The following is a 24,144-nucleotide window of genomic DNA, read 5'->3' as shown; positions in this document are numbered from 1 at the left end:
TTAAAAACTTGAAATTTTCTTGGTGTCCCAGGGTTTTCGATGGGCACCACGATGCAAGCTATGTGGTCCAACCTGCTGCACTTGGATTCGGAACCAGCCCCGAGAAAACTTTGAGAAATGGCTCTGTGACTCTTGCACAAAGGACTCTAGAGGGAACACACAGACAAAAAAAAGAGTGAATATAAATTATAGTAAAGGTGTAGATAACCTTCCAGCTAACACGTGTAATGACAAAAGTGATAACCCAAAACATGATATCATTTTTTAATTGAAAATGACACAGACTGTCATTGTATATAACACCCAAATGACTTTGGTACCAAATATTTGACATTTATATTGTAGTTATTTCTCCTTAGACAGGTATTCACATTCTGTCTTGCATTCCAATTATTGAATTATACAGAATGTAGAGTTAACAACAGTAATAAAAATAAATCATAAATTTACAGTGTATTTAAATAACTACAAAATCTCAATAACAATGTATTGAAAGGCCTGAATGAAATAGTGGACTTCCTCAGTCTGTTTATTCTTGTACGTAAAGTGACAGCTCACTGTGGTTCCAGAGAAATCGGCCTGTTCTTTCCTCTTTAGTAAGCATCATGGAGGGTGTGGGTAGTTTGATGCACGTTCTTGAAACCTTGTCATTATTTTGATGGCACCTTTCCAACCTTGCCCATGGTGGCTCGCTGTTTCTCTGTACAGCTCACACTCCAATACTCTAGACATGGTCTGATTATAGTGTTAAATATATCAACCAGATCTTCAACAGGGAGCTCATTTCTCGGCATTATTATGAGAAAATGCAATCAGTTAAGTGTTTTTTCACTTCCTTCCTCAATATAAACAACCCCACTAAAGTGATGATCCAACTAGAAGTCTAAGTATAAACTTTGTTTGTTTGCTGAATTTAACACAATGGAAACAATTTAAATATGTTAAACTCAGCTAATTAATAGAAATGGTGCACTAAAATTAATTTTAAAAATGGTACATTTAAGCATGTTCCATGTAAATGATGTGTTATTTATTCCATGTAGAGGATGTTATCTACACTTAGAAACTTATCTTGGGAAAACAACATTTATTATTTTTAGATCACAAGACAAATGTGATCTCAATATAACCATCCAGAAAATTATAACTACCTCATGGCCTCTTTAGTGGGTATGAATTTAGGGTGGCAAGATGCTACATTAGTTTTGCATGGTCAGCTCTGTCAAAGGTTTTTGACATGTCAGTTAGCAAGATCTGAACCACAGTTGGCTGGGAAATGTCTGTCATAAGCCATATATGAGCTACTCATAGGCACCTGTTTCTCTAGAATAATGCATTTCACATCAAATTATATTTAATTTTTACATTTTAATGATTTAATTATGCAGAAATGTTGACAAACCTGTGGAACTCATATTGTTGATATTTAAGTGTGAGATTGCTGTTTGAAGAAACTTCAAAGAAACTTCACTTTGTACTTCTCACTGCTTTAGGCTAACTTTGGTGTGTAGCCAAAATCTCTATATTGGTCTTGATTGAGAACAGGATGTGGATAAAATCAAGGTTTGTGGTTTCCAAAAACACCACATATCCAAACGTATCCAGACACTTTAAGGTGCACCCATTGCTGACACAGGTTTTCAGTTGGACACACACCTTGTGTAATCTCATAAAAGTGTTGCCAACAAAATCTAGAGCAGCCACTCATGAGACTAAGGGCACCATGCCAATGCCATGTCTGCTAGAGAGGTGTAAAGCATAGGGCTGTGACACAGTGGAACAGTGTTCTCTAGAGCGATCATTATTGGAGTAGCATTTGTGATCCAGAAATAATCATCCAGCATTCAAGGTATAATCCTCTCATTTGCATATCTAGTTTCCAGCTTATTCATGATGAACAAAAATTAGGTGATGGGTAATATTCCACAAAATTTTTTACAGACATGCTGAAAAGGTGCTTTCAATGGAAAATGATTACATATTTGACACAAATTCTAATCTAATATATAATCATTACAATCTATCCAAGAGAAACTAACCACTTTAAAAAGCATGTTTTGAGTGCAGGGGGTCTGTAAGAATTTCTTGAGGTGTTTTAAGCAGTTCTCCTCCAATTAATATGCCAGTCTTGTGAATGTATGAGACAGAGATGCTAGAAAGATGTACTAGATTAATTAGGAATACGGACAACAGGCAATGTTGTAATATGTTTCTTCTGTATAAACCATTGTGGAGGTAATGTAATGCACTGTGTATGTATGGTTGACACTAGAACTGACTCACTTATTTTCTCTGATGATTGAACTGTTCATAATGCCAGCGCAATTAATTCTGAGGTGTGTGAAACATTTTGCCTTTATGGACACAATCAAAACATGACCCTAGAAGTAATTTTGCATCAGGCAGGAATAAAATCAAATGAAATACACTGCCCTGATAACATGGCTATTAAAATAAACCAAGTTGCTTTATCAAGCTTAAAAGAGAAAATGTTGTAACAGCTGTCAAGCTCATATAAACAACATGTAAGAGAAGTACAGTAAAAGTAAATAGAACACTGTTTTTGCATTCTGTTCATTAAAAACTAAAGGCTGCTAATATTAGTGTACATCTTTTAAAAAGAGAACTAGAATTGACATTTTTATTTTGTGTGGTTTTACTCAGTTTTACTTTTATAATTGAAGTGTAAAATCAGGCTCTTGAAAATAAATAGACTTACTTTTGGCCTTTTTTTGCACATACAGTTTCTAATGCGCAGTGTTTGTCTTTATGGAAGAATTTATGACTAAATGAGGCATCCTATCTTAGGAATATAGACAGCCAAAAATGGTGAGGTGGAAAAGGAATTTCCAAGAAAGCACACAGTTTCAGCTCAGTGGCTCACTCACTTTTCTCTGATGATTTAACTTTTTTAGTCCCAGCATGATTAATTCTGAGTTGTACAACTTACATATAATCAAGTACTGCAAAAGCTGAATAACAGTGGTTCATTATGCAACTGGAAAATGATGTGTATCACACTGACTTGACCACCACACATCTAAATCAATCTCCTGAGTAGGAGAGATTAAATATTACTGCAGTACAGGACAGAGCAGGGAAGATGCTCTGTCTGCTGTTTGATGTCTTTGCATTGTAGATGTCTGTATGTCGATGATTGTAGATGACCTGCATTACACACAATTGATAAACCACCATTAAACAAGCACTAAACGTTTTGTTTCTGTTGTAACAAAACCTTGTGTCTCCAAAATGGCAACTTTATAGAAAAAGGAAAAATGTCTTTTAATTGCTAATGTAAAATTATTTCTATTGATTTTTATCAAAATCATTAATGCTCTGTGGCACTTGCAGTACTCCTGCATGCCTGTATGTAATTGGGACTGTATGGCTCATTGTGAACACTGGTGGTCTCCTGGTAACACATAAAATGTAGTGAAGCTCTGAAGCTTTCAGTAATTTCAACACATCTCATCCTTGAATCCAAATTTCTAAATGTCAGCTCTTCCAATATTGTAGATTTAACCCCAGTCAATTCTGTGTGTCAGCTCAAATCAAAGTGCTGAAGTGCACAACCAAAGTAAGGAAAAGTTTCATTCTGACTCCTACAAAAATGAAAATACTTATATTTCTCAAAATATACATTTGTACTATATTTGTACTATATTTTCTGTATGTTATTTTATTTATTTTTTATTTTTTGGGAGAATGTGTCCTGCTGTCAGCACCCGGATGCCCTAGAGCCATAATTACCAACTGATTGGGTAAAAGTATAGTAAACATTATTAAGAATAAAAATATTCAAGATCTAATGTCAAAACACATTTCATTCTGAATCATCAGCAGAATTGCAATTATGGTTGACAAGTGGCATTAAAAGCCACGTAACTTAAATTTATCAGAGATTTTTATATGTTTTATTCTGTTTTAAAGTAACAACAAAGTTCCAAATGACTGTGGACTCAAAAGAAGACTGTGTTCAGTCTGTTTTTTCTCCTCTGAAGTTTACAGGTGCATGTAAATGAACATAATCATGTACAAATAAACAGCAGTTTTTTCAAAGTGAACAGTGATAACATATTTTTAAAGATCTTGACTAGCAAAAACAAGAGCACAGAGAACAGGGAAAGTTTGATCAGTTGTTTCATTTTTATCTTTCATATTCTAAAGTTTTGAAATGTTCAAAGAAACTCTGGTTTTCCTTTCCTTTTATTTTTGACACTCTGATTTAAATGATTTTGTGGGGAAGGGCATGTTTTAAATCGAATCATAGTCCACAGTGTGTACACAGATCATCATGATGCATCTGAAAACTTTCAAATCTCTGAGAAGTCACACTGTGCAAACACTTGCTGTGAAATGAAACAGCTTTTGTCTTACTTTACTCATTTGTTAAACTACTGCACATCTAGGAAAACATACTGTTTCTTGTACAATGTATTACTTACTGAGGTAAATGTAATTACGAGCAGTATGGACTGAATAGTGTTTTGCACAAAAAGCTTCCTAGCATTAGTAGCAGTTTTGTTGGTTTCTGTTAATTAACACTTATTTTTCAAAATTTCCATTCATTCTCTTCACATTTTTTTGTGTGCCTAAGCACATTCTCATGCTAAAATATGAAGTTTGGATAAATGTACATGTTTTTGTTTCTCTCGTGGTGTTGTGTGTTGAGGTTAAGCTAATGAGTTTGAACAACTTCATACAGTGTCGTTATTTAGGGTTACTAAATAAGAAGTTATCCTAACTAGGCTGGTTTAAGTTAGCCTAACTCTTTAAACCTGTTAAGTGTCAAAGCAATTGGCTTTTAATTCGCGTGAATTTTAAAAATAAAAGTCGACCACTTCAAGTTCACAGCATGATTAAAGGTTGTCGTCTCACAACAACGCACGTCTGTTTTCCGTACATCTGAGTAACTGGACACGATGACCCACGCGCGGGATGTGGGCATGCACCCTGCTGACCTACTTACGGTCCGTGATGAGGGAGCGCGAGGCCGTGATGCGCTCTCCCGGCTGCGCGAGGTGCCGCCTCCCCAGCCCGTGGTTCCGGGACAGAACACAGTCCACGTAGAGGTCCCAGAAGACCTGGGCCAGGTCCCAGAACAGAGCGCCATGCTTCCGGTTGCCCGACGACTTCAGAAACACCATGAGGTCCCAGAAGGCGGGCACGGTGTCGGCGATCCGCGGCGCGCGCATCTCCAGCAGCAGCTCGGAGGAGGACTCCCAGCACTGCGCGTCCGCGCGACTCAGAGTGAGAGGGTCCACCTGCCCGGGGCTTTGGCCCCTCAGCGGCAGAGGCAGCGCGCACACACACACCAGCACTACAACCTTGGCGAGACGCGCGCTTAGGTGCACACGATCCATCTGCGAGAGCAACACAAACAGCAGCAGGCGGTCAAATAACGCTGCTGCTGTTTCCTCCCCTCATTTAGGAGGGTTTGGTTCACAAATAAACTGCATTTAAGCTAAACTAAATTACAGACGAGTCTAAGAGGCGCAACTTTCACAAGAAAGCAACTGCTGCTGCAAAACCTTGTGAAGAAGTCACATCATAAACAGCATGAAACAGACTCTCAGCATGCAGGCCTGAAGATAAAGTGAAATAAAGCCATACTTAAAATCAAGTTACACGGGTGAGTGAATATTTTGACGTAAAGGAATATCAGACGTTTTAAATAATTTATATCTAAAAAAGATAAGGCATGCAAAGGCAGGTGTGCTCTTACCTCGGAGATGACACAAAGAACTGCTCCGACAGGATTTGTGAATTTCCCTAACAACGTCAGTCTCATGAAGGGGGGCTGGTCAACGTATTAGGCCCCTCACAGCACTTGACAGAAATGTTACTGTTGGGCTCAAGCCGATGTAAAAGTGTTACACACGCAGAAGTGCTGCTGATTTATCTTCCTTTTTTATCAACATTTTTTCACACAAGAAAATTTGTTTAAATTTAGAAATCCTGTGCAACGCAATGCTGTTTCAAAACAATTGAGGAAAACAAAAAAAAGATTCTGAGGTGTTAATTTTCAAAATGCTCTGTAGTGATGCTCCCTCTGAGAGCTCTAATTCCGTGCCCTCCCTACTCTCTGTTGCAAAGTGGTGAATATCCTTTGTGAGCCTGTGCACAGGTCAATGTCTTATACTACCCAGGTCATGCAGGGACACTGCACAGTGACGCACTACACTGGCAGAATGGCAGAAGGTAACCACTGTCTGACAGCTGGCTTTCACTGCAACATGTACAGTTCAAGTGAGACCGTATCATCCCTAAGAGGGCTAAACGGTCACTGGGGTTGTGCCCTCAAGGGTACGTCTTTGGTACCTTCAGTTAAGGGAGATAATTGTACCAAGAAACATTGAACCCAAACAGAATCATTTGGAGTTGGTTTGATGTGAAATGCGCCTTTCTAGAGAAATTTAGACTTATTTAGAAGAATTGTTCGCTATTCGTGAGCTCCATCCCTGGTGACGCTACAGCCATCCGTGGCCGAGATTCAATTGGCCTCGCTCTCTGGCAGTGGTGGACAAAGTACACAAATCATGTACTTGAGTTAAAGTAGAGATACCCAAGGTAAACTATTACTCCAGTAAAAGTAGAAGTCCTTACTCTAGACCTCAACTTGAGTAAAAGTATAAAAGTATTTGCCTTCAAATGTACTTAAGTACCAGAAGTAAAAGTACTAAAAGATTAATTATGGCTCTGATGTCCTGTTATCATTTTTGTAACAAGACTCGCTTCATGAACCCATTTTAGGTGAAAATCCTCCAGTGTCTCTCTTGGTAAACCAGTCTTTTAATAGAATGTCATTAATTAGTGACGCTGACGTCTATTAAAACGAACATAAGCACAAAACACTGAAGGCAAACAGTTTATCAGGCAGAACCGAGTGGCTCTGAAATCACTTTTAGAAACAAGCAAAGTTTCAGTTTAAGATTACTTTGTAACTTAGTTAAAAGCTGAATAAAAACTGGCTTTAAACTCAGGATCACAAATAAGTTTTCCTTTACTATATTGATCTGTAGGTCTCTGTTCATAAACATAAACTAACCAAAACTAATTTACTATAAAATCAAAGTGTTTGAATGAATTCAGAAAAAAAGAAACATGTCAGTCACGACTGCATATGTGTACATATTTCTATATTGTGGTCTATTTACACAAAGTTAGGTTAGTTCCATCATTTAGGTGTCGTATGTGCTCCCAAGTTTTTATGCTGCTGCACTGACGTTGAACCGTGTGCTGCACTTCCTTGGTATGACCAACAGGTCAAAACAAGCTCAGAACAAAGTGACCGCTGTGCCCTAATTGGTGCTCTTGCTTTGTGTTTATTTTGCTTTGACATGTTATGTTTTTATACACATAGAAACCAAAAGGAATGACAGATTTCTCACAATGTAGTGGAGTAAAAAGTAAGATTTTTGACTTTGAAATGTAGTGGAGTGAAAGTAAAAAGTCACCCAAAATGGAAAAACTTAAGTAAAGTACAGATACACGAAAAAACTACTTGAGTACAGTAACAAATTACATTTACTTAGTTACTGTCCACCACTGCTCTCTGGGTGAGTAGGATGCCCCCCGTCCTCCCATCACTAAGCGCGACGCTTAGCTGACATAACAGATCTGGCGGTTGGCGCTTTCGGCTGTCCAACGACGCAGTGAGGCCATAAAGATGCAGCAGCGCTTCACCAGGTTTGGAGGAAGCCTGTGCTGTCTTCGGCTTCTAGCGTTGGCAGTGTGAGTCATAACTAGCGGGAGGAATTGGAAACAAGTAAATTGGGGAGAAAACTGGGTAAAAATTATAATAAAAAAAGAACTGTTCACTATTATGTTCACTCTTAAGTTATTACACAAATTAGTTATGTAGCTTGATACACGAGACACTGTTTTGTTATAAAGTTTGGGCCTGAAACGCATTTTAATTGAACTATTACTCCACGATCACTTCCGTGTTTCCTCTCAAAACTGCATTCAACTGAGATGAATTTGTTGTTACTTGCCTGTAGACAGAGCTGTTCCACATGCTTAACGCCAGCAGCAGCGTTTGTTTCCAGTTTATTTTAACAGTTTTCTTACATATTTTGGAAGACAGCTGAGTATGCGGAGCACTTCGAGGAGGTCTGTTTCTAAAATGTAGCAGAGCCATCAATCTGAGCCAGAATACACAAATAAGTTGCAACAGCTTGAAGAAGAGAGGGCCAAAAAGGAGAGAGAGAAAGAGATGAAACGAGAAAGAGAGAGGGAGAGAGAGACTGAATCCGATGCCGAAGCAGAACAACCCAGGGTGAATGGAATGGGAATTGGTGGTGTCAACAACAGACTTGCTGCTCTGCAGTTTATAAGATGGGATAGCGAGGCAGGCGTTAGTTTATGGCGTTGCCTACTTTAGACAGTCTGTTGTTAGCTAACAGCTAATACTGATAAATGCACGGTGGCTAACGACAACAAATTTATTTCACTCACAAATGTTTCTTTGTTACCTTGATTCCAGCTTCATGCAGGGTGTTGTAAGGAAAAAAATAGTAGTTTTTTCAAATTTAGCACTATTTTACCATTAACAGCGTGACATAGAAAAACTTAAAAGGCACATGTCAGTTCCCTGCTCATTTTGGATAGCAGATAAAATGGTGATATTTGTAGTGTAGACATAACAGTGTCTGGCTACTAGTACTACAATGGTGAACAATTTTGATTTGATTTACATCTAAACCGTTGAACAATTCAGTAACCAGGCGATTAGCAGGCACAGCCACAAACAGCAGAAAGTCCAGAGGGGAGGGCAGTCCATTACACAGGTCAACAGAGGTACAGGGTAGGACCAGCTATGTAGGCCAGTTGAGCGGGGCACTGGAAAGCTGGCTGGAGTTGCTCTGGGAGATGGTGCAGGAGAAGCAGTCCTAAAAACAGTCACAGGAGCAGTTTTGGGAGGTGGCGCAGGAGCAGTGAGCTCTGGAACATGACAGAGAGCAGCTTGGGAAGCGAGCACTTGAACTTGACAGGGAGCCAGCATAGGGGCTGCACAGGGCATCACCACTGTAGGAGTAGCAGTTTGGGAAGCCGGCATTGGATCAGGATGGAGAGCTGGCATAGGAGCTGCACAGGGAACCAGCACTGGAGGTGGAGCAACAGCTTGGGAATGTGGCACTGGATCAGCACATGGAGCCAGCACTTGATTAGCAGCAGCTTAGGAAGCCGGCACTGGGACAAGACATAGGAACTAGGAGGACTGGAACAAGAGCCATGTGTGGAGCCAGCACTGGAGCCCTGCGTGGAACCATCCTGGGCACAGAGACAAGAGCAGCCCATGGAGGAGAAACCAGAGGGGCCCGGAGTGCAGGAACAGGGTAGTCTGCTCCAGTTGCAGTTCCTACTCTAGGACAGGGGCCAACACAGATGAGGAAGGTCTGGGTGGAAAAGTTAGGGTAGGCGTTGCTGGACCAGTGCTCGCTATAGCACTGGTCCAGCAATGACCACTGGGGAGCAGGCCAGTTTTCTCCTTGTCTCACTGGGACAGTGACAAAGGAACTGGAGAGATACTAGTATAACTGGCCCAGAAAAAAAAATGCTTGGGGAGCATACCCCTTTTCTGACAGACCGAAATGCTCCAGAGCTTCTCAAATGCGTGAGTCACCTTGCTATGTAAGACCCACTTGTGAGCTGCCCTGTGTAAGGCAAGCCATCGCAGCAACAGTACCACAAAGGCCACTATAGCCTCCTCAGACAGGAACAATTGAAGTGGGCCAAATAGCAAAGGTACTCACCCATAAAGCCATTCATTCTGCTGCCTCTTTGCCAAGTCAGTTGAGAAAAAATGTAATGCATTTAAATAGTATTGAATTGATCTTTCCCAGCGACCCAGAAGAAGTGGCTTAGACGATGTGTGTGTGTGTGTGTGTGTGTGTGCGTGTGTGTGTGTGTGTGTGTGAATTCATCTTTACTGTATAAGTAAAGGGTTAATGATAGAATGTAAAATAAATATGATTGAAACATTGAAACATTTGTGTATCATCAAATTTTTACATGATTTCATTACTTCATTTTGTTTTATTATAAGCAGTGAAGGTTGTAATATAGCATGTAATGAACATCAGCAGCATCAGCTGAACAGATCCTCTCGACTGGAAAGTCTGTTAGCCTGTTGTCTATCTATCCATTCATCCAATCATTCATTCTTTCTCCCCTTATATTTGTTTCTGTGTCAGGTGGGTTGACAGTCGTCTGTTGTTCTAGGATGTATGTGCATTGTGTATGGTATCTGCATCTATGGCGGGGCCTGCCTCAACCTCTGGGCCTATTGCAACTTCATTGTTTCCATAGAAACCATAGTGAGAACTACACATCAATTCATGGTGTGACCTGGACATTATCCTGGTTAATTTTCTTTGCACAACAAGATGGTCATAACTAATACACCTCTGCAAGAATGGGGAAAAGTTTTACACCAGCAAGAAGTGGGAAGTGTCCCAGGCTGTTGGGATCTTCATATGACACATTCATATGGCATTGAGATACTCGCCTGTTTGGGGCAGTACAATCTATTCATTTGCTCAGATATGATGCATGGTTTTTCACATTAATCATTAATGGGGAACAAAGTTGATTGGTCTTTCTGTCATGTGTTACATGGAGACATGGGCACTTCACAGCTTGCCTGATTGTGAGCTGTTCAGCTATCTGGTCAAAGTATCCAATTTACAGACTCATACTTAAGAAACGATTTCTTCCCAGGAGAGTAGTGGGGCACCTGAGGGTAGTTCAGTTGATTTAGGACAAACACTGCTGCCTTGATGGAACTGTTTGTCACCAGTGCCCTTATGAGATCCACTTATTGCCACTATTTACTTCATGCGTTCTCTCCACAACTTCTTATCCTGGAAATGAGACACAGAGTAAAGGGTCACTGGAAAGTGTTCTGATTGGCATGCAGCTATCTGATGTGCCCAAATGCTGTGCTTAGTCCCTGTAGTGGTAATATTCCTACAAAGCCTGCTGAATAAAGGTCATTTTCCGTGCAATCTTAACATTTACATGGTGTATAATGAGTTTGTGAATTATCCCAAGGTCCATATGATTTGATTATTGTCCTTCTTAAGGATGTGTAACATTTCTACCCATCATGATTACTCAAGAGACCCATAATTACTTTTCACTACCTGGAGGTGGAGTCAACCCACAAGTAGAGGCCTATTTTTGGAAATCAGTAACCAAAATCTTTGGATCTGTTTTAGATGCTTCAATTCATCCCAAAGGTGTTCAGTGGGCTTGAGGTCAGACTTCTTTGCAGGCAACTGGAGTTCCTCCACAACAGACTTGTCAAATCATGCCTTTATGGATCTGGCTTATTGCACAGGGCACAGTCATGGTGGAGCAGGAAAGGGCATGCATGCCCTAATTAACATTAGCCTTCACTGAAACTAAGGGGCCTAGTGCAAACCAGCCCCAGGCCATTATCCCTCCTCCACCAAACCTTACAATTGGCACTATGCATGCTGGAAGGTATTGTCAAACTCAGATTCAAATCCAAAAAGGCTTCCGACAAACCAAGATTCATCCATCAGACTACCAAATAGTGAAGTGTGATTCAACACTCCAAAGAACATATTTCCTCTGCTCCAGAGTCCTTGTGTGCCTTATGCCACTCCAGCCGAAGCTTGGCATTGCGCATAGTGATTTTAGGCTTGTGTGCAGCTGCTCACCCATTTCATGAAGCTTCCAACACCTAATTCTTGTGCTGATATTGCTACCACAGGCAGTTTGGAATTAGTGAGTGATGAAACATAGCAGAGGGGATTTCTATGCACTACACTGCTCTGTGAGTTTCAGTAGTGAGCCACTTTGTGGCTGAGCTGTTGTTACTTCAAGATGCTATTGATTCACAATTATAGCACTTACAGTTGACCAGGGCAGATCTAGCAGGGCAGATCTGGCATTTTATGACAGTGCCACATTTAAAGTAATTGAGCTCTTCAGCATGACCCATTGTATTGTCAGTGTTTGTCTATGGAGACTGCATGGTGATGTGCTTGATTGTATACACTTGTTAGCAATGTGTATGGCTGAAACACCTGAACTCAATAATTAGCAGGAGTGTCCACATCCTTTTGATCATATAGTGCACCTATTACCAAAATTGGTCCTGAGTTTTGTAACCACATGTCGTTCATTTATGTGATGAACAAGTTTTCTCAGCTCCATTAATGCAGTCTTACGTTTTCCTGCTGCAATGCACCTGACCAAACTTATGAAGGAGTTTAATTAACTAACAGTGATTACAAAATCCAGGGTTGGAAACTGTATTCAAAGTTGTTGAATACCTGTAGAATCTACAGGTCCACTCAACAGCCAATACCAGAGTCTACTTCTTGTTGTCCTTTCCAGAGTCCAGCTAGGTTCTGGGTAGTGCTGAAGAGTGTTTCACTAGTGGATGACTAAGTAGAAGCTGCTGGGTCATTTCCTGTGTGAAAGTCTTAGGCACCCAAGACACATTTTCACAATCTATTTATTTGTGTAGTATGTGTTTATTTGCTGAGAAAAAGTGTTAATATTTGAACAAACAAAATGTATAGAATATTAATTATGATGTTTATTTGAATGAATATGACTTTATTCTAATGTATATTGTGATAAACTCACTGCTGATGTAAATAGTAAAAAAATTGCTTAGATGCCTAAAACTTTCGCACAGTACTGTACATTCTCCTCATTCTATGAGGCAAGAAATGTTTAGAATTTTATTGTGTGGAAGATTAGAGACAGGTATAATCAGGGATTGTGTAGAAATTTTGTTTACATCACACTTATTCTATCAATTATTTAAGACAAGGTTGTTAAAGTTCACAGTTTTCCTTACACCACTATTCTTTGAGACAACATAATAGGCTGTAGGTTTTGAATTACCTGAAGTAGAGCTGCCACATTGTTTTAAAATCCCTAATTATGACTTCCACACTAGGGAGCCTGGACTACGCAGGGGGTTTAGTGAAAGCTGCTGGATTCTGTAAGCATTGCAGGACACGCAGGTTTGTGCCTTGCACTGGTGCGTTAGTGCTGTGCTCATGCTTTTAGCGAAATGCCACATGAATCAGTGATCACTATGGTAATTGCTGCCTAAGGACAGAGTCTAGCTAAGTGCGCTTCTGTCGCACGCGCCGGCCTGGAAGTGGCTTGCTCTGCCCTGTAAAAGGTTCATTAGGAGTCGTATTATGATGGTGGATCAAACCTTTTTGTGTGACAGATGTCTGAATGGCACGAATCACCGGAAGTTTCATTCATTACATTTAGTGGCAAATCATAAGGTTACCGTTATTATGGACAGGAACGGTGATGGCACAACCGTGTAGAGTGCTGAACCATTGGCATATTGTGGTTATTATGAAACTTAAAAGGGAATGACAACATGGTGGTTTACGTTGTCTACTCCAATATTTATTTACTGGATATAAGTGCACAGACTCTAGGCTTTGTGAAATTGTGCGCAGCTGTAGACCCGCTCCACGTGCATCAAGGACTTTTAAGGATGCACTTGTTTGAACTATGATTTAATTAAGTCTAACTGAATGTGTAGGTTACTGCTCTTAGACAGGAATCTGTCACTTCATTTATACAATAGGCTAACTCAGTTATGCAAACACAGGCTACTCTCAAATGAATAGAAGAAAGAAATACATATGAAAAATTCAAAATATTTAGAGTTTATTGATCATTCTTTTATTTTGAATTAACTTTTTCTGTACATGTACTGTGAATGAACATGGTGATGGGGACAGCTCACCCAGGAATAGTGGTTCATTAATGAAAAAAAATTAAAAAGTGAGATTTTAAAGCCTCACCTGAAACAGCACATAGATAAGTAATTACAGGACTTATTCAAAACCCAATACATTCATTCCCATAGAAGTAAAATACATTCATTCAGCACTCTTATGAGCTCTGTCAAGCATTTTCTTTAGTATGAAGCGCAGTGATACCTATAATATTTTGGCTAATTCTTAGAAAAGGAAAAGTGCCTTACTGGCAACCTCGGTCTGTATATAATGATACTGTGTTCATTATCACACCAAACAACCCTTTGGGTTTGTGCAATATTTTCTTTGCATAGTAAATAAAAGTTAGTTCTGTAGCTGACATGCACTCTTAGTACAGTATCCCTCTGTAGTATAGTTCTTTATGAGTTTTGTGGTCTCCCTTAAATATTAATAAGTCCACTATAGTGAATGCATGCAGCAAAGCGATCAGCCCTATGGGCTGAGCTGAGAGAGCTAAATGAAGTGCTGTGACAGAGGTCTGAATCAAACGTGTGTATTTGTATGATTATACATTCCCCCTAGCATGGTACATTGGTGGCACAATGTGAAACTGCCAGGGATGTGTCTCAAATAACATTTTCTGGTATCTGTTTAACTTTACAGGGGAAACCTCCTCCATTTACAGCCCTATGGACCACAGAAATAAGGGGCAAAGTGCTTCATGTACCATATCCAAACCCCACACACATTCCTTTTATATTCTTTGGCTTTGAGTCACTACTCGAATCAAACTCAATGGAAAATAGCATCCTGTATAGTAAGTTAGCCTATGATTTCCTTTGCTTCCCTTAGCACAGGTAATGGATCAGTTGACGGCCCCCAATGTACATACTTATACACAGCACAAGTCATGTGAAATGATTACATTACACTTACATTTATAATGTTGTGTTAAGGGTCAATGATTGGGCAAAACATGATGATAATTTTGAATGTATGTTTCATACACTGCACATTATACAGGCTTTATTAAAATCAAAACTAAAGCTGAAACATTTATTCAGTGTAAAATGATATGTTGTTATAGATCAGCACCTTTACTCATTCTGCACCAGAGTCCAGCTTATTCCTTGTCACTAAGTGATATGTGTAACTCATTAAGGCCTATATGTAGCTGGGCTCAACTCAAACTAACCACAAAAGGGATTGTGGGAGTAGGAGTGTTTGTAGATGTATAATGAGGCCTAGAGTAGGTGCAGTTCTGTGAGCAATTGTCATGCTTTCACAATAATCTAGGACCAATTTCCACTTCTCAAATTCCTAGAGAAGCAGCAACATGGTCTCCTATCAGTGTGAAAGGGCATGTTTTCCATTCTCCTTTGGTTACATGCATGAATGTTCTGTTCTCTTAACTTTCTGAATGCAGTGGTAGACAGGCACCCCATTGGCCAGGGTGCCAAGATTATCTGGTAGCCTGTGGGGTCATGCCATTGTGGATGGTTTGTTTGGTTGGTATGATAGAAGTGGCCAGACTATAAAGACATTTCAGTGAGTCGGGGGTTAAAAATAGGATGGAGCTGAGAAGCTGCACAACAAAGATGTGTTCTGTTAAGTTCTCCTCTACTATATATAATAATATTTTCAAGTAACTAATGCCAGAAAAGAGCAGCAATAATTGCAGTCCAGCTGTAGACTAAAGAAGCAACAGAGGGTCGTGTTCTTCTCTCTCCACTAGATGGCACTGGCATTCGGGTCGTACCGTCGCTTTTTGACATTTCTTGCAGTTTAGATGGCAGAGAAAAAGAGAAGAAACAATCAGGTTTGATAAAACATTTCCATATTTTAAAAAATCAAAGGGCATGCAGCATGACAACCACTGTTCACTTCTTGATCTTCATCAATCAGATATAAACCATGCTTTTAAAAATAACCTCTGTTGTTTCAGTTCTGAATATTAATCATTCCTTTAATTAAAAAATAATCAGTAGTAAGCATGTTAAAGTTATAAAGGTAGCATTTTTAGTAATAACTGTAATAGAATAAAACAATATGTGAAACCATACAGTGCTGTGCAATAAAGAGACTGCCCATCATTTATTTCATTTCCAGTTAAAATGGTTGATAAGTATAAGTTACTAGTTTTCCAACAATAGGAAAGAAAGCAGAGAACATACATAACAAAAAACTCACGCCAAAGACTCAAAAACTAAATATGATATTTTTCAGATCTGAAGCAAGATTGCAGCTTGATTTTCTCCTTTCTCTCAAAGATGAAAGCTTAAAGTATTGTTTATCTGATGGAGACTGATGTTCTTGTTATAATGATTGTTAAAAGTCCTTTTCTCTATATCTTTTAATCATTTTTTAAACTGCAGGTTTGTAAACTTTTTCCTTATCATTTTTTGGCTTCCTCCTTCATTATGCAAATGGACTGTAGTTGGCCCAATGTTTAGGTCTCAAATGCCAATTCAACATTTTATTAATGAAATTTGATAATATTACTTGATAATTCACTTACAGCCCTCGAAGACATGTACTTCACCAAGTTTTAACTGAGTTCTTTCCATACTCTTTCAATAAGCTTGCACATGTCAGATGCATACACATATGTGGGTCCAAAACAGAACCAACATTACAAAATGTTATTCTGCACATTGTCTGCAATTACACATCACCAGACAGGTCTCCAAATCCTTGAAACTTACATAGCGCTGCTTTAATGTCTGTTTTGACTAGAAATTAAACAAACAAATGGTGGTCGCACAGTACTGTATATCTTCTGGTTATATTGCAAAAACATAGTGGAAGCCCACAGCACCACATAGCCTAATGTTTTCTTAATTGAGCTTTGATAAGCTAAATCATGCAGTGTTGAAAAAACACTAAACTATGCAGTGCAGTGATCCTCCAGTTGCTATATGGCCATGTCTATCAAGATCTTCACAAGAAAGAACAGTGTATTTAGTGTAATGTTGACCAAAGAAATTTTGGACAGAGAAAAACGATGTATGTCAGGAGCAATATGATGACTTCCAACCCAGTGATGAAGACTTGATGATGGGTTTCATTTGCCCTTTCATGCGGACAGGCAGAGAGTGAGCAGAAGTGACGTGAGAGTTGTCCTGGGCCTCAGCCATGTACCAGATCTGTGCAGTAGGCGCAGATCCTGTGGAAATCTCCCTGTGGGAACTGAAGCTGGCAGTGTAAATGAACAGCCATGATACAAAGGCCCCTGGCTGCCACCCCTGCCACCCCTTTTGCCCTTTCAGCCATGATCCATACTGGAGCAAGAGAAAAAATCATGGCAGTAATGACAGCACAGAAGCCCTGAAAGGCTCCCTCCAGCACAGACCAGCCTCTGTGAAGTGATCTCACTCTCTTCACTCTCAATGATGGTGTATGCAAACATACTAAAACTAAATTACCCGCTAATTACAAGGTTTTGCTTGGCGTATGCATTGCATGTACTCAGTGAGCCTAATAGTCAATATTGGAGGTGATCAGTGGATCAGTGCATAGGGAAAGTCAGCTAAATTATAACCACATAATACAGTGAAGTGCTATCATATGAGTACTAAAACTTCAGATGCCACTGAATATTGATATTAGCCAGTGGTTCTCAGTTCTAGACCTGGAGATGTTCAGCACATTTTCCTTACTCTTCAACACCTGACCCAGTGTATTAAGGGCTTGTTAAACAGTTAAAGGGAAAATCCAAACTTTGTCCAAAATCCAAATCCAAAATTTGTTGCCCAGTCACTCAGAGTAGTTTGATGTGTTCTTTGGGTACTTTTTTTGCCTTAGAACACCTTGCATATACCTGTTTGTCCAGAATGTAATGAAAAATATATTTGTTTTATGCCAAAAGCATTATAGTAAACCAATGTCTCTGGCATGAGGATGTGTATTAGTAATTTTGTATAATAACTTTTAGAGGAATTTTTTGAGGACTACACATAAGACATCTGGTTTTCATCACCACCACTGTGAATTATTCTGACTTGATCATTTCTCGAGAATAAAGCATTTCACATCAAACCACTGTGAATGGCTTTTAAGGTTCTCAGGACTGGAACTGGATTCCCCTAGCTGATTTCAAGCCATATGTTTGCATCAATTAATTTTAACCCATTTAGAGGTTTTGCATGTAATGAATCAAAACAGTTTTGTATTTACCATGCATGTCAAGCTTTTAGCTATACCTTTCCAGTTCATTTGAGGTTCTGCCACAGTTCATGATCACTTACCATTACTTAATGATGACCAACAATCTCATAAAACATCTGTCCTTCCTTACACAGCAGTGTCTCTGTTTCTGCATGACTGCACTATGTCTATAAGTTCAAACGGTTTTATCTGTAGCAGAAGCCCAACTCCTGGAGTGCGTAAGCCATAGGGATGCTACAGTCTGGAAAGGAGGTACATGCAGCCGGTCCTTACTTAAACCCCCAGCCTGTCCCCCCCAGCACTATGGCTGCCACCAGGATGGCCCCAGCGATGGAGCCTATGATCAGATTGGTGGCACTAGGACCTGTGGTGGGTGAGGGCATGGGAAGACAGACGTTTTAAGATAACTTGAAAACTTACTATCATACTGACTATGATCTGCAATAAATAAATAGGCCACTAATTAGGGTGAAAGCACATTTACAAAGTTACAGCATATACTTTGACTGAAAAGTGCAGGCATACTTGAATTGAACATGCTTCTGTTTTCAAAAATAAGCGGTTTGTCAAAATCATTACATTCCTGAAAGACATTCAACAACACCAACAGCAGGCTGACAGGATCTTACAGGTGCTATTAAGTAGTTCCCAAAACCCTCAGATTTTATAGGTAGATACAGTATATTTTACCACTTAGCATGTCAAACTGTGGAATTCAAAATTTTGCCTGAAGAGGATCTTTCTTCAAAAAATGCTCAAGAGCTTCACAGATAAATGTAATGTCATTTAACAGAAGTACATTCTCTCACAAGGTTGAAAGAAGCCTTATTCTTGGTCCGGAAAGACATGTGAGACTGAAAAGTGCAATAAAGTGGCTTCAGGGGTAGCTTAAATTCAATACTTTGTAGCCATTGCAATTTACAGCTGTGCTGTATGTCACTGATTAGTGTAAATGTTACTGCACAAAAACCCCACACAAAGTCCCTTTAGAGTGTCCTAAAAACCAATCTCACCTTGTGAACATCAGAACCACATTTTAACCAACAGCAGGAGAGGATAACAAAGGTCAAAAGCAAAAATGGGAGAAGGGAGGTGGAAAGAGGATCTTACAACCAATCACAAGATACCACATACATGTAAAATTGAAACACTAGATCACGTCACCATGGTTACAGACTACACAACAAAGCCACCACACGCACACAAACACAAGCAGAGGTAGGGATACTGCACTGTAACACACAGGGGCAGCACCATGTTGAGAGAGGGATGCTTACTCGAGTCCCCACCCAGTGCCTCCAAACAGAACCCCCAGGGCCAGAATGGTCCCTGCTAGAGCCCCTATCAGCCTGTTAGTGGCCACACTCACTGTGTATGAGAGAGAAGGAGCATCATTACTAACCCTGCTGTTTCTCTTCCATGACTGCTTTACCTGCCAAAGCTACACCTGTGTGTCTAACTGTTGTGAGAATGCCCTGTGTTTGGCCCATTTTCATTTACTGAAGCATCAGTTGAAGAAGAGACTGAGCTAAATTCAGGTTTGAAATGCTTGTCTTGTGGAATATTGTGTATGTGTGTGTGTGTGTGTGCATATGGAAATGGAAAATGAGGAAATCACCTTTTGGACCTTCATCTTCGCTGGGAGGGGGCTCTTTGGGTGGATCAGGCATGCTGCAGTCAGTCCCTGCCCATGTTACATCACATGTACATGTCGCTTCATTATTGCAAACCTGTCAATCAACCAGGAAAGGATGCTTTTTTTTCCAGCCAAAGACAAAAGAACCACCATTAAAACCTTAGAAATCACAGCTATCACAGGTAATAACAAAAGTATATTGTAATTTTATATTAATTATCTCTCACTCTAACCCTAACCCAAAGTTTTATTACACTTCAACCTAAGAATAGCTCAGACAGTTTACACTGAAGTTCCTGTAGTACTGAATAATAAACCTTGGTATGCAATAAGCCTTTGGCTTTTAAGGGGTTAAACCAAGCAAAGAAATTCTGTCAAATTATTTTATTCTAAACTTTCAATTGCTACCACATTTGTTTTTTTACTTGTAGGTAGAAGAGTAGATATTTCCTTAATAATTGAATTTGACTAAATTATTATTGTTGGCCATTCAGTCTTTTCCATGGAAGGAAAAACTTCCTTTAGAGTTTTACCAAGTGTTTTTTATTTGTTGATACCAAAATAAACTGAAAAGAGATACACGTGCAGTAAATGCACTTTGTTATGTAACTGTGTGTATATATATATGGTACTGTGCAAAAGTTAAAGGACCTAAGCCAATTGTTTCAAATAATTCATATAGGCAACATGTTTTTGTCTGTAAAAGCACAAACAAAAATGGTTAAACAAACACAATGACATACAAAAAAGCATTACTTATTGTATTAAAGTTAATGTTTATATTTATTCTAATACTAGTTTTTTTCTGAATAAATAAATGTTTACTATTCAGATAAATAGCTTTTTTAGATGTAATTTTCTCTGCGGTCCAACATTTGAGCACAAATAGGAAGGGATATTCTGCAAAATATTTTTCAAAGTCAGAGTTGAAAACAGTGACAATTTTAGGAAAGTCAAAAACACTAGCCGCCAGTAGATTATTAGTTAACCCATCCCACATACTTGGTTTAGGGGTTATATTCATTAAAACCCCAATCCTAATTAACTGAGGAATATGTGCTACCTCAAAGTGCTAAGTAAGGTTCATCTGTAGACCTTTAACTCATGTGCCAGGGAGAGAAGTGAGTAGTGTGGGTGCTCACCCCGTGGTTTGAGCAGATATGTCCACTGGGTCCTGTAGGGCAGGCACTCATGTTGAGGGATTGAATGGGCAGACACTTACGGTCAAGGCACATCATGGATGGCCCACATGGAGTCCCATCCTCCACATAACCCAGATCAGTGTCATCATCCAATAACACATGACCACCACTGAATTTAAAGATAAACAGAGTTGAAAAGGCATGTAGTAAAGCTCTTTATTTATGTACTGTATGACTGGTACTGATAGAGGGCATTGAGGGGCGAAATAAGGTCAACTTTCTGTGATTTGCTGAGGCTGTGTGTGCTTTCCTCTCACCTGCACTCAATTAGCTGACCTTGGTGGTTGAAGGTTGTGGGTGTGATCTCTCCCTTTATTAATCCTATACGTGGCATTTGTCCAACGTTAGTGCACAGCAGAAGCCCACAAAACACATCACTGCAAACAGAGATACAGAGCACAAGTGTAGAGCTAATTATTGTAAATACAGATCACTGTTTCAAATACAAAAACACAATTTCAAATATAGACTATATCAGTGCACATGCACAGCACACTTCTGTAGAGTGTAGGGAAACAAATAAAAGAACATGGTGACAGCACAATAAATATAATCATTGGTAGGGCTGTCATGAACAATAAAATTTAAATTCATGGTACCACTTTGGAGTAAGACTACCCTTTATAAAAGGTTTAAACATGGTTCAAAATTAGTTCATTTATGGTCCTTAATTGGGTTCATAAATACCTTAAAGCTACTAATAGGCAGTTACAACACAAACAAATGACAAATAAAATGGATAACAGTGACCTGCTGTTTGCCTAATAGTAAGTATTCATTTATGCAGTTAAAATTCAGATTTTAATGGCTATTTATCTTAATTTCTACTCGTTTGCTTCAGCAGCATTAAACCTGTCAGCTTCATCAGATATTCATATTTATGTAATGGGGAGAGAGGTAGCAGATGCATGTGTGGAGGCAAGTGACTTTTATTGAGGGCAAATCCAAAATCAGGGTCATAACGGTCCAGGTTCATGTAGCCAACACGTAAAGAATCAGGTACAGACATGACGAAACAAACCAAACAGTTCTAACAACAAAGACCAATACAGCAAACAAAGACCAGCAAACACAAAGGGCAAACACAGGGCTTAAATACACAGAGATAATGAGGGACAGGTGAAAACAATCAGGGGCGGAGTCATGAAAGGAGGGGCAGGACTACGAATACCAAAACAAAAACGCACATGGGCTAAACCAAAACATGAACACATGGACTGGGAGGGGCCAATCGTGACAATTTATTTGAAGTAACAGGTCACGTTTGCTCTTTTGTTAATGTGTTATTGTTGTTTATTAATAATTTTAAGACATTTTGACCTTTTTTTAATAAACCATTTTAAATAATTCATAAACTTTTATTCTAAAATTGCACCATCTTTTACAGTAAAACACAGAGGCAGACACACATTTAGATAAAACTTTTGCCACATAGTGTTTATATACACTGTAAAAAGTGGCTTAAAAATTACTTCTTGTGGTAACAAGTAAATTTACTATTTAGTTCAACCTAAATAAACAATTCTTTCAATCAAAATAATAAGTTGAATAAAAGTAGTTCAATTGCTTGTTATATGGTATATATATGATATATATATGGTAGCTTTACAGGAGAAGGAAAAAACCTATTTTATTTTTAATGTAAGTCAATGGAACCCAACATATTTCTAAGCAATTTTGGGCCATTTCTTTTGGCCCATTCATCATGAAAGTTTGAGACAATATAAAGGACAAATGGTATTTTCAAATTATGTAAAAAACTGGAAAACGACAAAAATGGAGATACAAGGTTTTCTTCCAACAGCAGTGATATACATATATATCTCTCTCCCGGATGATAAGATTTCAAATAGCCAGGCCTCTATCACGCCCGAAGAGAGCTGAAGAAGGCGGGCCGTCTCCTGATTGTATCCAGATGAGCACGGTACACGTCCAAAGGCATAGCCTACCTCACATCACCCATCATTCAAGTCTTACACGGGTTTTTTTAAGGTTGCCACAGTCAGGACTGAGTCATGGTTTCTAAAAACTTTACAAGACCAACTGACTTTAGTGATGTAGTAGGTGTAAAATATTGAATAAAATGTTGTTCTGCGTGACTGGCTTTATTTTCACTCTTACATTTAACTTTATGACACACAAATATTTTCAAGTGGATCGCCGATATTTTCTCCAAGTGTATTTTGGGTAAAAATCGTCACCAACCGTCCACCAAAGTCATCATCGGTCACTTCATCACATCATCGGCAACAGATTGTAAACTAAGTGGAGCATTTTTACTGACTAAGCTAGCATGAGTGGCACTAATTCATATAAGCATAAAAGTGGAGCGGCAAAGCGAAAAGAAAAGGAAAAAAGAGAGCAAGGAAGAGCCAAGTTACAAAAACTGGACACATATTTTGTTTGTTCTCCTGGAGATAAACTCGACTTTTTTGTTGGCAGTGAAGCAGGCCCGCCAAAACTGCCAGCACAGCCAGGGAGCCAGGTTAATCACAGGTAACCATTCTAACAATCACTATTCACAATGTATGAGTTAGTTGTAGACTGTTGGTGATTGTAAATTGTAGTAGCCCAGCAGAGCATCGTGGACGAGTTCGCGGAGCACAAGGCTCATCGTATGCCCTTCAAATAGTAGTGAATAGGCCTAAAGTACTTGTGTTTGTGGACATGTGGGCCGCTGAGCCAGTTTTACCAAACTTAAAAGCTACAGATTTGAAATAGATAAAAGGGTGTCAAAATGATCTGATCGCTATCCGTGGTGCTGAACTGCTTTGAATTTGTGTTGTTTTATCATTAGTTACCATGTAGCCTAATGTTTTTGTTGTTCTCTTGGTGTGTTATATTTCATGTTCTTGATGGTCTTCAAAATGACATAGTTGTTTTCTGTGGTGCTGAAGCTTGTAAGCCCCGCTGTTGTGGGCATGTGTATGTTGTAAAATGATATTATGATGAGCTTTATTAAATAATAAAGTGTATAAAGGGCCCGGTAATTTGCCTTGCCCCTGGCCCGGCTCCGATTTGTTCCACTAGTGAGTATAGTGCATCCTTATTACCACTGAACAGCAACATGTCTTGAGTTTGATGATAATAATTGGTTTCAGTCTGCATGAGTGTGTCTAATGTTAAAGTAATGCAAAATGTGAAGCTGTGGAGTCAAACTCACTGCTTGCTGCACTGAATATATTTCTCTCCATTTTCACCACAGTTCCCTTTGTGAGATCCCTCAGTGTTCAGCTTTTCATAGCAGAACTTCTCTGAGCTCCCAGACTCTGAATAGTTAAAAAGAAAGAGAAACATTAAAGGGTGTAAGAGAGCACTAATCTCTGCCATGTGTTTCAGTCCGGTAACATGCAGAGTACCATTATACAAGACATAATTCAATATAAATGAATTT

General features: G+C 39.2%; 2 protein-coding genes across 6 annotated transcripts in view; both read right to left on the bottom strand.

The window, feature by feature from the left end:
* Positions 1-5,366, bottom strand: LOC119263602 (protein FAM237A-like). Its single transcript, XM_037539174.1, has 2 exons — positions 4,973-5,366; positions 1-146 (listed from the first exon to the last, which is right to left on the bottom strand). The coding sequence occupies exons 1-2, from the start codon at positions 5,364-5,366 to the stop codon at positions 1-3; spliced, it is 540 nt and encodes a 179-aa protein (XP_037395071.1).
* Positions 5,367-13,672: 8,306 nt separating this feature from the next.
* The window catches only part of LOC108424345 (disintegrin and metalloproteinase domain-containing protein 23), a 38,502-nt gene continuing 28,030 nt past the window's right edge, over positions 13,673-24,144 (bottom strand). The window contains exons 21-26 of one of the 5 annotated variants that reach the window (XM_017692327.2): positions 23,914-24,019; positions 21,008-21,127; positions 20,691-20,859; positions 19,531-19,642; positions 19,190-19,280; positions 13,673-18,276 (exon numbers count right to left, since the gene is read on the bottom strand). In XM_017692327.2, the coding sequence (XP_017547816.1) occupies positions 18,270-18,276; positions 19,190-19,280; positions 19,531-19,642; positions 20,691-20,859; positions 21,008-21,127; positions 23,914-24,019 (605 nt within the window). In that variant the 3' untranslated portion in view covers positions 13,673-18,269. Of the gene's footprint in view, positions 19,281-19,530; positions 19,643-20,690; positions 20,860-21,007; positions 21,128-23,913; positions 24,020-24,144 lie in introns of all 5 variants that reach the window. The other 4 variants (XM_017692325.2, XM_017692324.2, XR_005130390.1 and 1 more) reach the window with 4 other exon arrangements.

Source organism: Pygocentrus nattereri, chromosome 6, assembly GCF_015220715.1.
Source record: "Pygocentrus nattereri isolate fPygNat1 chromosome 6, fPygNat1.pri, whole genome shotgun sequence".
NCBI classification, from domain to species: domain Eukaryota; kingdom Metazoa; phylum Chordata; class Actinopteri; order Characiformes; family Serrasalmidae; genus Pygocentrus; species Pygocentrus nattereri.
The sequence above is the reverse complement of the archived record's forward strand: the minus strand, read 5'-3'. Positions and strand labels throughout refer to the sequence as shown.